Source organism: Branchiostoma belcheri, unplaced genomic scaffold, assembly GCF_001625305.1.
Source record: "Branchiostoma belcheri isolate BF01 breed outbred unplaced genomic scaffold, Haploidv18h27 scaffold12, whole genome shotgun sequence".
NCBI classification, from domain to species: Eukaryota; Metazoa; Chordata; class Leptocardii; order Amphioxiformes; family Branchiostomatidae; genus Branchiostoma; species Branchiostoma belcheri.
This window is the reverse complement of record NW_017802602.1, coordinates 3,005,390-3,020,759: the sequence shown is the minus strand read 5'-3', so window position 1 is coordinate 3,020,759 and position 15,370 is coordinate 3,005,390. Positions and strand designations below refer to the sequence as shown.

The 15,370-nt window shown below is 45.7% G+C and overlaps 2 protein-coding genes across 3 annotated transcripts; one reads left to right on the top strand and one right to left on the bottom strand.

The window, feature by feature from the left end:
• Positions 1-673: 673 nt before the first annotated feature.
• Positions 674-3,628, bottom strand: LOC109462677. Its single transcript, XM_019759238.1, has one exon. The coding sequence runs from the start codon at positions 3,626-3,628 to the stop codon at positions 674-676; it is 2,955 nt and encodes a 984-aa protein (XP_019614797.1).
• Positions 3,629-7,809: 4,181 nt separating this feature from the next.
• LOC109462788 (probable chitinase 3) lies at positions 7,810-14,126 on the top strand. 2 transcript variants are annotated; one of them, XM_019759387.1, is made up of 10 exons: positions 7,812-7,967; positions 8,091-8,322; positions 8,678-8,865; positions 9,193-9,459; positions 9,811-10,062; positions 10,399-10,650; positions 11,544-11,795; positions 12,118-12,363; positions 13,002-13,208; positions 13,818-14,126. In XM_019759387.1, exons 1-10 carry the CDS (start codon positions 7,896-7,898, stop codon positions 13,830-13,832), a joined length of 1,983 nt encoding a protein of 660 aa, XP_019614946.1. In that variant the 5' UTR covers positions 7,812-7,895; the 3' UTR covers positions 13,833-14,126. The 2 variants fall into 2 exon arrangements, with proteins under 2 accessions (XP_019614947.1, XP_019614946.1); XM_019759388.1 differs by lacking the exon at positions 10,399-10,650 and having other exon boundaries at positions 7,810-7,967.
• The last annotated feature ends 1,244 nt before the right edge of the window (positions 14,127-15,370 follow it).

Below are 15,370 nucleotides of genomic sequence, written 5' to 3'. Positions count from 1 at the left end.
GAATCGTTGTCCATACTCGTAGTCCTATTCCATGCCAGGTTTGTCACTCACATCTTTCTTGTAGGCCACAAAAACATGGTTCCCCTTTTGTAAATGTCTTATATATTATTAGCCATGCCAGATGCATGCACAGTTTCACAGTGTAAGTTCAGATCGTTGTATACTTTCAATAGTGGATATGATATATGTCATATTTCAATATAGTGATACAAGTACCCATAGTCACATGCAGTCTCCAAATTTTGCTTCAAGGTTTTCTGGGCACTTGATTGTTTGAGTACCAGGTTTGAGTACGCAAGTGCCAAGTAGGCTTTTTAAATTTTGTTAGACTTGGCTTGTGTGTTGTCCTGTCCCAGGCTTAAGATTTGTTCTTATACGTGTTTGGACATGAAGGGAAAACCTGCCATGTATGACAAGTTACATGGCCCAAAATAGTTCCAGGGAAGTCTCAAGATGTACAATATTTTGAATCGGGGGGGGGGGGGGTATGAGTCATTATTGTTCAAAGATAAGCACAATCTGCGGAAGAATGTGCACTTTGCTAGACCGAGTTCCTGATTCGGGGCTGTCCGGTATTACATCGATCCAGGTTTGACAGCTATAGTCCAGTAAGGAGTTTAGTTTTAGACCGTTCTTGTCTTGGTTCGAGTCGTGGGGGTATCTGTTTTAGCCTCTAAGATTCCTGTGGCTGTGCCAGTGAGACGTTAGAGTTAACGTATATGTTGGTGCGTGGAAGAGGATCTGGGACCTCTTCTTCCTGAGGCATCTCCGAAGCTTGTGGCTGTGCCAGTGGGACACTGGAGTTGACGTACGTGTGAATCCGTGGGAGTGGGTCTGGAACCTCTTCTTCTTGGGTCTTCTCCGAAGCTTGTGGCTGTGCCAGTGGGACACTGGAGTTGATGTATGTGTGAATCCGTGGGAGTGGGTCGGGGACGACTTCTGCTTGGGTCTTCTCCGAATCGGATTTGCGTGGTGGTCCGTTCAAGTCCAGGTAAATGTTGGGGCCTTTGTCGTCGTCTTCTCCGTCCATCTCCAAGCCTTGTGTGTCCGAGGAGTTCCCGTGTCGTGTCGCAGTAGCCTTTGGTTTGCCCAAGCCGGCCGGCTGTGAGGAGACGTTAGGGTCGCGTGGTGGTCCGTTGAGGTCCATGTAAAGGTTGGGGCCTTCTTCTTCTTCTTCTTCCTCCTCGTCTTCTTCTTTGATCGTCTCCAAATCATACACATGTAGGTCGAAGACCAATGGCTTTTGCCGGGTCATGGTAGCCTTACTCAAGCCTCGTGGTTTTGCTGCTGAGGCGTTGGAGTCGCCGCGTCCGTTGGTACGTGGAAGTGGATCCGGGACCTTCTGTGCTTGAGCCGTCTTCGTGCCTGGTGGATAGTAGGTGGAGTCGCTGACGTTGGCTTGCTTGTCGGATCGTGGGGGAGGATTTGGGACCCCTCTCGCAGGAGTTGTGCCCAGGACCTGTGGCTGTGATGAGGCCGTAGACTTGTTGGATGGTGGAGGAGGGTCTGCGCCATACATCGGGTTTTCCAAGCGCGTCGTTTCGGCATACGGAGGAATGGGCGCGTCGTCCGGGATCTCAGCATACGTGTGGCGAGGAGGTGCAGGGTTGACAGAGGAGGGGGTAGCGGCCGGTGGCTGGATGTTTTGCGGCGGCATTCCTCCCATAGCGTTGCCGTGTAGGTAGTGACGCTGGTCTTGCCGCCTCTCGCGGCGCTTGCGCCAAGCGACCGTCGCCCTGTACAGAAGGACCAGAGCCAGGAATGCGATTGCGGTGTAGATGGCAACCATCGCACCGTACCATTCTCTTCCTGTATAAGCTGCTAGAGTGGTGTCGTCCGGCGGTTTGGTGATCCTTCCCGAGACCTTGCTTTTCTGCTGGACAGGCTTTGAGGTGTGGACAGTGGTCATCACGGTATGCCATTGTGCCTTTTCAGCTGCTAGAGTGGTATCGTCGTGCTTGGTTTTCTTGTCTGGCGGTTTGGTGATCCTTTCTGAGACCCTTCCTTTCTGCTGGACAGGTGTTGAAGTGTGGATAGTGGTCATCATCACGGTATGCCATCGTGCCTTTTCAGCTGCTAGAGTGGTATCGTCGTGCTTGGTTTTCTTGTCTGGCGGTTTGGTGATCCTTTCTGAGACCCTTCCTTTTTGCTGGACAGGTGTTGAAGTGTGGATAGTGGTCATCATCACGGTATGCCATCGTGCCTTTTCAGCTGCTAGAGTGGTATCGTCGTGCTTGGTTTTCTTGTCTGGCGGTTTGGTGATCCTTTCTGCCCCCTTCTCGCTTTCCTGTGCAGGTGTCGTGGTGATGTAGACGGATGCCATGGTGGTGTGCTCTTGTCTCTGCCCTCCTTCGCTTGCCACGCTTGCCTTGTTCAGCGGTAGATCCACGTTGCCTGCCGTAGACTGCACGACGCACCGGTAACTGCCCCCCGTCCAGCACCGGTAGGCTTGCGGATCCATGTGGAGGGTGGAGGTGGACCTGCCGATGTAGGGTAGGCTGGGGGCATCTTCTGGGCGTGCCTTTCTTCCTTCGGGAGACTGCCTGGTGGGACACTCGTGCTCCAAGCGTGTGGTTAGCTTACCGCCACATGGGTTGATGGACTCTCCCTCTCCCACGGCCCTTCCGCCTGGATCCATCCATCCGATCTCTGGCTGCTTCTCCCAGAAGACCTCACACTCGAGAGTGGCTCCGTGATCTTGACGTGATGCCTTGGCTGTCGCCACAGGTGAAGGGCACGGCAGCACCCTTCCCATCTCGACGTCGGCAACCTTTCTCCCGGAGAGAGCTTGTGGGAATCCGCACCGCGGGCCGGTGTACTCGTGGCGCTCGAAGACAGGCCCCCATCTTCCTAGCGCACAGGTGCAGCGGAAAGGATTCCCCCTGAGGTCGAGGGACCTAATCCTGCTGATGGCGGGGAACGACCTCTCGGGGAGGAACGATAGCTTGTTGTGATCCATGTAGAGCGACTCTAGCCTGGGAAGCTGATCGAACGCCTTCCCGGCGATGTGTGAGATGTTGTTGTGGCACAGGTGCAGGATTTCGAGCTTTCTCAGCCCTGCGAAGTACCACTCTTCCACAACACGGAGCCGGTTGTGCCTGATGCTGAGATAGTAGAGCTTTTTCAGTGGCTGAAGGGCGTTCCTCTCGATTTCCTGGATGTCATTCCATGACAGCTGGAGCTTTTGCAGCTTCTTGTCGCTTCCCTCGAACCAGCTTCCGATGGCCTTGATGGTGTTGTTGGTCATGGAGAGAGCCAGGAGATTTGGTACGGAGGAAAACGCTCCGCGACCAGCCGTCAGGATGTGGCCGGGACCCAGAAGCAGCGTGTGCAGCTTGGCCAGACCGGGCAGGGGCTTCAGCTTGCCGCTCCTGTCGGAGTGCCCCGCCACTTGCAGCTTCTTCAGCGTGGACGGAAGGCACCCGAGCTGATTCTCATCCGCCTGCCCGGTCGTGTTGCACACTGCACAAGGCAGGTAATTGCGAAGCAAAGGGACCGACTCCACTCCACTTGTTTTGCAATACCCATCATGCTTTACCTCACAAAGCTCAGAACAAGATGGGCCAGCCTGGGACGGGACAGGCACAAGCACGAGGAAGAGAAACAGTGACAACTTTGTGCCAGCCATTTCAGCATCTTTTCTCAATGGTTTTCTACTACACCCAACAAATCTATTCAAGCCTGACAATGCAAATGGTTAGGATATACTAGTACTAAGCAGTCATGGAATTAAGCTCTAACGTTCTCTACAATGTCCTTGCTTTACACCGCTGGTCGTTGTGGATTCACCACAGCCTGTGATATGCAGATTTTCAACCCAAATGTTTCGTGCTAAGGCGCAACCTGAAAAAGAGGAAAACCTTCTAAATATGTCATGTTCTATGTCGTTAGTCACCCCAAAAGAATGTTGTTTAGCATAATGGTACTATTTTGTTTTACAAACTCGGTTAAAATAAAGCTTGGGTTAAAGTAAAAAAAACCAACGTAACAATGATTGCATACATGTCATGGAATATTAACTTTAATATCTGCTATTTGTTATGTGGAAATTACATTAATGAAAAATGGACCAATCAACAATGTGGTTAAAAGAATAAAAAAATATACCAGAAGTGCACCCCTCGATGTCAAGTGGCCAGTAGGCAGACTTCAGGTTTTCATGAATAAAAAAAGGCTGAAAGAAAAAAAAAACACCATGAAAATTTGGTTGGGCAACACGTGACAATGTTTAGAATGTCATCAGGCTCTTTCCTTTAAAGTTGTCATCAACTCTTTCCTTTAAATTCAAACAGATTAAAATATAATCTTTCTAACTTTGTTATATTGAGTATGGCTACATATCAACGGTCTCATCATGGGCAAGTTGACCATGAAACGCTATATTTCATTGCTTAACTATGCAGAGGTAACATACAGGGAACTGCTACATCTCATGCATATATAAGTACACTCTTTCCTACTAGTAGGACATGAGTAGGATTTTGATAAAACCTACTTTGAATGGCAATATACGAAGATAGCAATGGAAGCAAGCTAACACAAAATTTCTTGAAGGTTTAAAAAATAGGTACCATAAGATTGTATTTTCGTCTGCCACCATATTTGATTACTTACACTGAATAATTTCGCACACAGTTTATTTCTAATTGAATTTATAATTATTGTACTAGTAATAATGAATGAAAGACCTTTATTGTACATTTTTGCTCATTGCGAACTAAGTACAGGTCATGGTAAATAGCGATGGTAGACTAAAATATATCTACATAGTAAAACTACATATGTACAGGTTCTGCTTCTTCTCGCTTCTTAAGACAGTTGTAAATGTAAGAACAGATGGAGTTTATAGTACGAGGATTATCGAGTTTCATGAGGAAAGTGAATTTTTCTTTTCTATCTAAAATCTAAAACTAGGGAAGTAATATTCTATACAATTGAATAGAATCTTTCATTATTATATAGAGTACAATCCACAATAAAATGGTTCATTCTATTTTTTTATATATTTTTTTTTCGCTCAAAAATAGTTCATTCTAGTTCCTGTCTTCCAGATCAATTCAAACTTGAAGCTGGTGTGTTACGGCGAAAGGCGGTTATACCGGCTATACAGATACAGATACAGAAAAACCTTTTTAGCTTAACTTCAGATCATCATCAAGACATAGTAACGATTTGGCAGTAATGCACTTCAAAAACAGAATGTTCACCATGATGTCTAGATTTCCCAATACATTTGTACCTGGAACACTTTAGACCGGAGTTTACGAATTAATTCATCTTTCATGAATTCTAAAATGTCTCACCTTGCTTTTTGATCACTCGTGTATCTTGTTCGGCAGATGGTCGGCAGACCTCCAAAGAGCAGCCTGCTCCCTGGAACAGTCGCCGCTACTGAAATCTTCCAGAATCGCCTCCGTGGTTTATGATAATATCGTTACATATACACTAGTCAGTGTTGACCAATCAGAAGAGCGGTAGCTCGGCGTTGTAGCGACCATTTTATTTGTTTATATAATTCAGAATAGCCTTAATCAAGTTTCTTTACTTGATTACAGTTGTCACTTACATACGAGACGAAATTAGTAAAATAACTACATGAGGGGATCATCTCAGTGTTAATAATCAATTTGAGTTTTATCCTTTTGTCCATTTTATAACCTAACGCGTACTGAACACGTACGACACAGTATTGAATATGCATGATCTCAGTTCAGTTCAGTTCACGATAACCGCTGATCCGTCTGGAGCCAGGTAAAAATAAAGTCAATGGAGTGAGAGTCACCCCAATGATTTCCTCGGAATCTCTTTTAAGAAGCGAATTCAAAGCTGACAGGGAGGTTCTGAATATATACAAGTTGTCACGTAACTAATAGTGGTCTGTCCCGGTGCGGTAGTATTTGTTTACCATAAAGTCTATACTATATTACTTGACTGCATACATTTTTTTATATATTCCAACATCTAATCACAAGACGTGGTGACGGCACACTCAAGTTTTTTCAATTTATATTAATGCCGCCACCAACGCAAGGGACAATACAATACTCATGTTCAACTGAGCGAAGTGAGGAAAGTCGTGTAAAGTACCTTTCCCAAGGGCACAAGATCGGTGGCATGTCAAGACTCGAACCCGGGACCTCTTGATCCCGAGTCGAGCACTCTGTCGCTACGCCACACGACCCCGCAGACTGCATACATTTCCAACGAATGAGATCTTTATTTTTCGTCAGCAACGTCATATTAGTAGTGGCATAATCCTTGAGTAAAAAGCCAACGTTTTAAACCATTATACCAACAGACGAGTTTATTGGACACTGATCTAGACAATGTTTACAGCAAACGTATAAACTTCTTGCATGTTATGAAGTAACACGACACATTGTGGGAATCAAGAGGTCCCGGGTTCGAGTCCTGACATGCTATCGACCATGTGCCCTTGGGAAAGGCACTTTACACGACTTTTCTCACTAGACTCAAGTGAAAATGAGTATTGTCTGTCCAGTATTTAAATTTGTTTCTATGTTCCGCGTGTATTGCACTGTTGCAATTTCAATAAATCAAATCAAATCAATCAAGTAAGAAATGCATCATGGGGAGCGTCAACTTAATATCGTCTGCGTAAGCATAGGTGTAAACGGATGTTGGTAAAAATCAGCGCTAAGACTATCATGTTTGCCAAAAACACACCTGAAAAGACGTCATATATTTCCAGGTAGGGTGAACCAGTGACCGTATCTTGGAAATGCCGCTACATTGTACCAATTCATTTCCTTCACCAGAAGCGGAAGTTACGGCAAATTCCTCTGCACTTTGTACGATATTAACGTCGCCACACGTACACATTTCCCTGTCGCCCAGCTACCTGACTCAGCTTTTTTACTGTACAAGCACACGTGCATATCGGAACATTTACATGTTAAAACTTTGCGTACGGTGGTGACATGCGAAAGGGACAGTCCACAACAACATTTGAACAAAGTATAACAGAATTAGTGAATTAAAATAGAAATTTACAACACCGAAACAATGCCATCATTCGCCGATGATTTGCTACGGGGCTCGATCGCTGGCGCTCAAAGGTCGTTATTTTCGGGGCAGCGAGTGCAATAAGCAACGTAGCTAATAGAGTTGCATCCAGGCTACCAAAATGTTGGAAAGCATAGAAAAATGGACGTTGATTTCTAAGCAACCTTAAGTTTCCACCTGTCAACCTTAAGTTTCTGACAAAATGTGTCGACAAATTCGTACCATTCGTTCATCAAAGCAGCGCACGTAAGCCGAAGTAATGTAGTATAAACGTCATAGCAGAGTCGTTTGCGCAAATAGGTGTGTATATAGGCGTATATAGGTGTGAACGGATGTTAGTAAAAAAAAATCAGCGCTTAGGTGATCATGGCAGAGAGTATTTGCCAAAAACACCAGTCCTGTAAAGACGCCATACTTGTACAGTAAACCAGCCATACTTGGATTTTAACAACTTGGAAATACCGCTACATGAAAAATACATTTCCTTCAAGACCGGAAGTTAGCCAAACACACCTGTAAAGACGTCATATTTGTAGAGCAAACCAGACATACTTGGAAATACTGCTACACGGAATAATACCATTTCCTTCAATACCGGAAATTATTAAGCGCATTCCTCTGGACTCTGTACGAAGGATCGAGTGAGATTACGTTTCCATGTCGTCACCAGCTGACGTATGACCCAGCCCGTACTGTACAAACACTCGGCACGGCAAACATCTGATAACGGTCCGAGGCCACACGTGAGTAGTACAGGAAATGGCGGGGTATAAAAATGCACCGGTTTGGAGTAGCGGACATTCACAACTTCACACCACAGAGAAGAAGTCAAGCTTTGCAGAGGAGAAACTACAGAGAGAGCCAGCAGTATGTATTCTACAGCCGTCTTCTGCCTACTGGCCATCATGAGTGGGGCACTGGCCGTGCCTGTTACGGACCAGGTAAGTTTACGCCGTTCTCTGTTCTTAGCCCTAGAGTTTCACCCACTAACATGTTGCATAAACGTAAATTTTCTATCTCTTTTATGGTAAAAATGCTGATTTCTATGCTCAATTCTTTCCCAGGTTAACAGCACTCAATCGGTGATAGAAACTGTTCAAAACGCGACCCAGCAAGCACAAGATGACGCCACAGTGCAGCCAATAGCAGTTAACGTTACAGAACAGGTTAACGTGACGCAGCCGACGACAACAACACAGTCCACGCCATTGGTCACTGACAGCGCAGCAACCAATGCAACAGAAGCAGCTGTGCCGGTCGAAACGACCACCGAGCTTTCAACCACCGAGCCACCGAGTAAGCAAACCTTTCTTTTACTTGCTTAGCGTATTAAGAGTTTTAGCAACGTTGTATTTACCAGTTACGCGGAGATGTGTGTAAAGAAATAAGTTACATATCAACCCTGTAAACATTACGCCCCAGAGCTTCGTACGATCAACTTAAGAGCACTTTGTATAACACGTTATAAATTCACACAGGGCAATAACCAACAAATCATATGTGTCATTATATTAGAACAATCAATTACATATTCTCAGGCAACTGGATAGATTTTGAAAATGGTCAAACGTTTCAGGTACATACAGAATCCACTACCTTTATTCAATGCCCGATGCTCATTGACATGGTATATTAATATTACTATCTCCAGAGTTTTCATTTACCTGTGACGGAAAGACGCCCGGTCTGTACGCAGACCCGGACAACTGCCACCAGTACTACGAGTGTGTAGCGGGCTTCTCCACGGCGTTCCTCCGCCACTGTGCCCCGGGAGGGCCCGTCTTCGATCCCGCCAAGCAGCGCTGCGACTGGCCCGAGAACGTTCCAGCCCCTTGTGGGGTGAGTCAGTAGTTTTTTTTCCCATCTACTTTATAGCTTTATAGTCTACTCACGTTAGGATGTGCGAGGAATGGTTAGATTTTTTAACCCTGGCGTCTTGTTTTGGCATATCGTGGTCTGGATATGCTAAATAAGGATTTGGAGTGGCAGAATATGCAATGGTAAGCACTTGGCCACATGAAAAATTTGGTGTAATTTTGGGCCCTAAGTGGCTTTTTTTAACTGAAGGGGCTAATTTTGGAGTACATGTATTATATCGATTTTTTTATGCAATTGTTGCTAAACTTCCTTCATCTTTTATAACGTTTTCCTGAACTGATATTCCAGACAATTGTAAAGGCCTGGGAAGACGGAAACCTCCGAACTAGGTCAAGTCCTGTGGCCAGAAGTTCCTCCACCTTCTCCTGTACGGGGAAACAGCCGGGCCTGTACCCGGACCCCGACGACTGTTCCATGTACTACGAGTGCGTGACGGGCCATCCCGTGTACCACCGGCCCTGCGCCCCGGGAGGAACCGTGTACGACCCCGCCAGCCTCAGGTGCATGTGGCCCCACGAAGTGTCCGGTCCATGCGGGACAAACACAAATACAAACGTAAGACCATTCGAACAATTTCTTTCACATTCACCTTTTTTTCTTATTTCTAGCTTAAGCTTACCTATCGATGGTGGAGGTTCTAGACATCTAGGTAATAAGATACGCCAAAAAACAGTTACTCAAGCAACTGGATATGATTTTGGAAACGGTCAAGAGTTTTAGGTAGCATCCACTACCTTTCGTCTGTAACACAGGTGAGATCTCATGATCAACAGGTTTGTAACCACGAACTTATATTAATATACATGTACAAATAAATTGCTTTAGGAGAGAGCTTAACATTGGTATCATATTATTTCCTTCCCAATCTAACCGTATCCCTCTTGTATGTACATTTAATATCCACAGGTTTTGACTGACGATACCTCAGCAAGCCTTCTGACTCACGATATCCCGGCCGTTCTACCAACCTTCTCCTGTACGGGGAAACAGCCGGGCCTGTACCCGGACCCCGCCGACTGTTCCATGTACTACGAGTGTGTGACGGGCCATCCCGTGTACCACCGGCCCTGCGCCCCGGGTGGAACCGTGTACGACCCCGCCAGCCTCAGGTGCATGTGGCCCCACGAAGTGTCCGGTCCATGCGGGACAAACACAAACGTAAGAAAAACGTTTGGTACAATTTCTTACCGGCATTTACTGTCATGTCTATTGTTTCTCATTTCTAGCTTACGCTTGGTATTGTCGGTGAAGGTTAGACATCCAGGTAATAAGATACACAGGTAACAGTTACTCAAGCATATACAACTGGATATGATTTGGGAAACAGTCAGACGTTTCAGGGTACGTCCACTACCTTTCGTCAGCGACACTGGTGAGGTCTCAAGATCAACTATCAATTGATACGCAAATGCAACAAAATGTTTTTTGATGTCAGTTTGGTGGCATTTTATTTCCTTCCCAGTCTAACCATCTTCCTCTTGTATATATGCACAGGTTTTGACTGACGATACCTCAGCAAGCCTTCTGACTCACGATATCCCGGCCGCTCTACCAACCTTCTCCTGTACGGGGAAACAGCCGGGCCTGTACCCGGACCCCGCCGACTGCTCCATGTACTACGAGTGCGTGACGGGCCATCCCGTGTACCACCGGCCCTGCGCCCCGGGTGGAACCGTGTACGACCCCGCCAGCCTCAGGTGCATGTGGCCCCACGAAGTGTCCGGTCCATGCGGGACAAACACAAACGTAAGACCCTTCGTACAATTTGTTTCAAATTCACTGTGCCTATTAAATAGCCTCTGCCAGGTTTCGGGAGACGGCTCGAAAGACTAGAAATTGAGCAAATAGAGAGATAACATGCCGAGGGAGAACGGTTAGTCCGCAAGAGAGTACATCTTGCCGTGTTCTACCGAAGCCTGGTTGAGGATATCTGTCAGAGCTTCGAATCGTCAATTATAGATAGACTTCCAGGTAATAAGATACGCCAAAAAACAGTTACTAGTAGAGCTGTGTACCTAAACAAATTTTAGGTACAGGTACAGGTACAGGTACACAGGTTTAGGTACAGGTCCGGACCTGAACCTGTACCTGAACAATTCGACCAATTTATATGCTCTTCTGAACTCCTTCAATAACAAAAAAACATTAATAAACTTGTTAGTTAAGGTTTATTCTTTGTTTATGGCGAATGCTCAGATGAAATATAGGCAAAACTAAAGATGTTTTTGTTTTCATGAACACACTGTCCTTACACAGGGACCCATTTGAGGTCACAAATAGGCATAAAATTGGTGTGAAATTGTTTAGGTACAGTACCGGTACTGAGGGATTAGGTATTTTGGACCTGCACCTAATCAATTTTTCCGGTACAGTATCGGTACTGCGTACCGGTACACAGCTCTAGTTACTAGTATTCAAGCAACCGGATATGATTTTGGAAACGGTCAAGAGTTTTAGGTACTATCCACTACCTTTCGTCAGTAACACTGGTGAGATCTCAAGATCAACAGGTTTGTAACCACGAACTTATATTAATATACATGTACAAATAAATTGTTTTAGGAGAGAGCATAACATTGGTATCATTTTATTTCCTTCCCAATCTAACCATATTCCTCTTGTATGTACATGTACAATAGGTTTTGACTGACGATACCTCAGCAAGCCTTCTGACCCACGATGTCCCGGCCGTTCTACCAACCTTCTCCTGTTCTGACAAACAGCCGGGCCTGTACCCGGACCCCGAAGACTGTTCCATGTACTACGAGTGCGTGACGGGCCACCCCGTGTACCGCCGGCCCTGCGCCCCGGGAGGAACCGTGTACGATCCCGCCAGTCTCAGGTGCATGTGGCCCCACGAAGTCTCCGGTCCGTGCGGGACGGGTGCAAACGTAAGAAAACTTTTGGTACTGTCACGTCTATTGTTTCTCATTTCTAGCTTACGCTTGGTATTGTCGGTGAAGGTTAGACATCCAGGTAATAAGATACACAGGTAACAGTTACTCAAGCATACAACTGGATATGATTTGGGAAACAGTCAGACGTTTCATGGTACGTCCACTTCCTTTCGTCAGTGAAACTGGTGAGGTCTCAAGATCAACTATCAATTGATATGCAAATGCAACAAAATGTTTTTTGATGTCAGTTTGGTGGCATTTTATTTCCTTCCCAATCTAACCTTATCCTTCTTGTATGTACATTTGATATCCACAGGTTTTGACTGACGATGCCTCAGCAAGTCGTCTGACTCACGATGCCCCGGCCGCTCTACCCACCTTCTCCTGTACGGGGCTGCAGCCGGGCCTGTACCCGGACCCCGAAGACTGCTCCATGTACTACGAGTGCGTGACGGGCCACCCCGTGTACCACCGGCCCTGTGCCCCGGGTGGAACCGTGTACGATGCCGACAGACAGGAGTGCAGGTGGCCCTACGAGGTGTCCAGCTCTTGCCGATACTACGTAAGTAGCTAGCGCGCCCCATCAGTGTTTTCATCGTTCAGAGTTAACAAAAAAACGGCTCGACGGAGTGTGAGATTGCTGTTCAAGATGAGTCTAAATTTTTTAGATATGTAAATGAAAGCTCGGATATCTTAAAATCTGTGTTGGTAGAATCCATAGTTGTAGAGTTAAAACTTTAATCCAACACAAGAACATCTGACAACGGTTGACGAGATCGACCGAAAATGTATGGTGAGTTCCTTTCTTGTGTTGGAACAAGGTTCAAACTCTACAACGAACTTGAACATCCGGCTAGACTTTTTTTTTACCAAGTTCTCAAAATGGAGGACTTAATAGTTTAATAGTGACCAACATTAACCATGGTGTGTAGGATCGTGTGGCGAAGCGGCAGAGTGATCGACTCGGAATCAAGAGGTCCCGGGTTCGAGTCCTGACATGCCACCGATCTTGTGCCCTTGGGAAAGGCACTTTACACGACTTTCCTCACTTAGCTCAGGTGAAATTGAGTATTGTCCTGTCCCCTGTGTTGGTGGCGGTATTAATATAAGTTGAAAAAAACTTGATTGTGCCGTCACAACGTGTTGTGATTACATGTTGGAATATAAACCATTAACCAAGGTCTTCGCTACCTCACACAGACGCTCCCAGCTAGCGGGGACGGGCCGTTCTCGTGTGCGGGGAGGGCGCCCGGGCACTACCCGGACCCCGACAGCTGCAGCCGGTACTACCAGTGCACCCAGCTCAGCAGCGAGCCGGTCCACCGGGACTGTCCACCGGGCGGGCTGGTGTTCCACCCCGGGACACAGTACTGCACCTGGCCATGGAGCGTTCCAGGACCGTGCGGGGTAAGAACAGTACTGTATCCCTGTTTAGCTTTAGGTTTGTTGCATCCATAACTAGCGATAGTGATACTTGTACGTACGTGTAAATATCTGGAATATACAGTTCATCAGCTCATGTGTATATAGCCTGTGAAACCCAAGCTCCGGGGGGCTCCCTACATATAGTCCGCCACCCAAGGTTGGCGGACTACTAGGGAGCCGGGGAAAAGCGAGGTTCAGTCAGGCTAATGTGTATATATGTGTCATTTTTTTGCTTTTGTAACTTACTGTAAGTATAAAAGTCATTCAGACAACGTTGCTACGTCTGTAATGTTGATATGTCAATAAAGAATTTTGAATTTGGATTAAAAACTTTGATCAGGCACGGTTCTGGATAGTCCAAGCGTATCCAGAACTGAGTCTGGGTCACATCGGTGATCTTGGATACGTGGAGACTACATATCCATAAAGGTGCCTGATCCTAACCCTGCCCCTTTCAGGCACATAACACGGTCTGGATGTTAGATTTTAGATGATCTGGATGTAACTAAAATCGTACATCACGAGACATTTCAAACACGAAGTTTATTTCTTTTTTATGTTCTAAACATTTGTTGTTTTGTTTTCGTTCAGAACTACGGACAGTGAGTGGAGAACCGCGTACGTAGAGTTTCTACACGTCTCATCTTATTAGATGATCCGAGCCCTACATCCTGGGAACCAGTGGACAGATATAGTTTAGATAGTTCTAAAGAGCTAGCTAAAATGCTGAATTAATTGTCACTAGTAATTGTTATACTAGTATTTCAGTCGTACTTTATATACTTTTGATACCATAGTTTCTGACTTTTTTCGTGATACGTGTGCAATAATAAGTATTCTTCAGTCGTCTGTACTGTACAGTATTTATTGTATGAAGAAATAAAGACTGAGAAATGCAAATCACAAGTTTGTGACTCATTTCATATCTGATTGTCAAGCCTAGTATTACTTACTTGTACTTGTTGAGGTCTCCTCGAGTCAGTCGTTCGAGTGGCCTGCGCACAGAACTTTTTTTTTTTTTTTTATTATTCCGAAACATGTAATCACAAGACGTGGTGACGACACACTCAAGTTTTTTCAACTTATATTAATGCCGACACCAACACAGGGACAGTACAATACTCATTTACACCTGAGCGAAGTGAGGAAAGTCGTGTAAAGTGCCTTTCCCAAGGGCACAAGATCGGTGGCATGTCAGGACTCGAACCCGGGGCCTCTGGTTCCGAGTCGAGAACGCTGCCGCTGCGCCACACGACCCCACTAACTCGTCTCTTCCTCTGTCAACAGTCCCCTCCACTTCTTCCTATCTCTTGCTAATTCCTTTAGCTCTTCTAGACTGGCACTAGGCCTCCCAGTAATTAGCGTAGCATCTTCCAGGACACAGTTAATCCATGATTTCCTAGGCCTTCCCCTTGAGCGTCGCCGATAATTCGGTTTCCAATCCAGTAAATACCTGGGCAGTCGCTCTTCAGGCATTCTAGGCATTCAAGCCTAGTATAATTAAGTGCATATTCATCGGTTTTAGACAAATTTGCTTGTAATATATGAAAAGCAAGCGATAAGCATTAACTAGATAGTAATATTAGCGGTTGCTAATATAGACAAGTTTGCGTTGTACATAGTCATTGTAGTGTAACTTACAATATGTTTTTTGTGTGTGCTTTACCTTTTACAGGGTTCCTTCTCATCCTTTTCTAATCCCCACTTACCTTGTAAACAATTTCGTCATCAATATACTAACAAAAGAACAATAGTTACACCCAAAACAAAATTTCACTTCTTTATGACTTCTCCATGCCCCATGACCTTTAACCTTTTGAGGGTCATGCAGGCGTCAACAGCGCCCTCCCCACGCCTTGCCCACCTACCTACCGAACTACCGACCTACCTACCCTCGCAAATGCAAGGTGATGTTTCTGCACTTCTCAAAAACTGTGCCACCACTACCCTCACTAAAAATTGACAACTACCCCCTAGTACAAGTTCAAGTAGCTAAACTCCTGGGGCTCCATATACAAGCTGACCTAAAATGAAACACCCAGGTGGACCACATGGCCAAGGCCAGGAGAGATCTTGTCACCTATATACAAGGATGTGAGTGTGTGTGTGTGTGTGTGTGTGTGTGTGTGTGTGTGTGTGTGTGT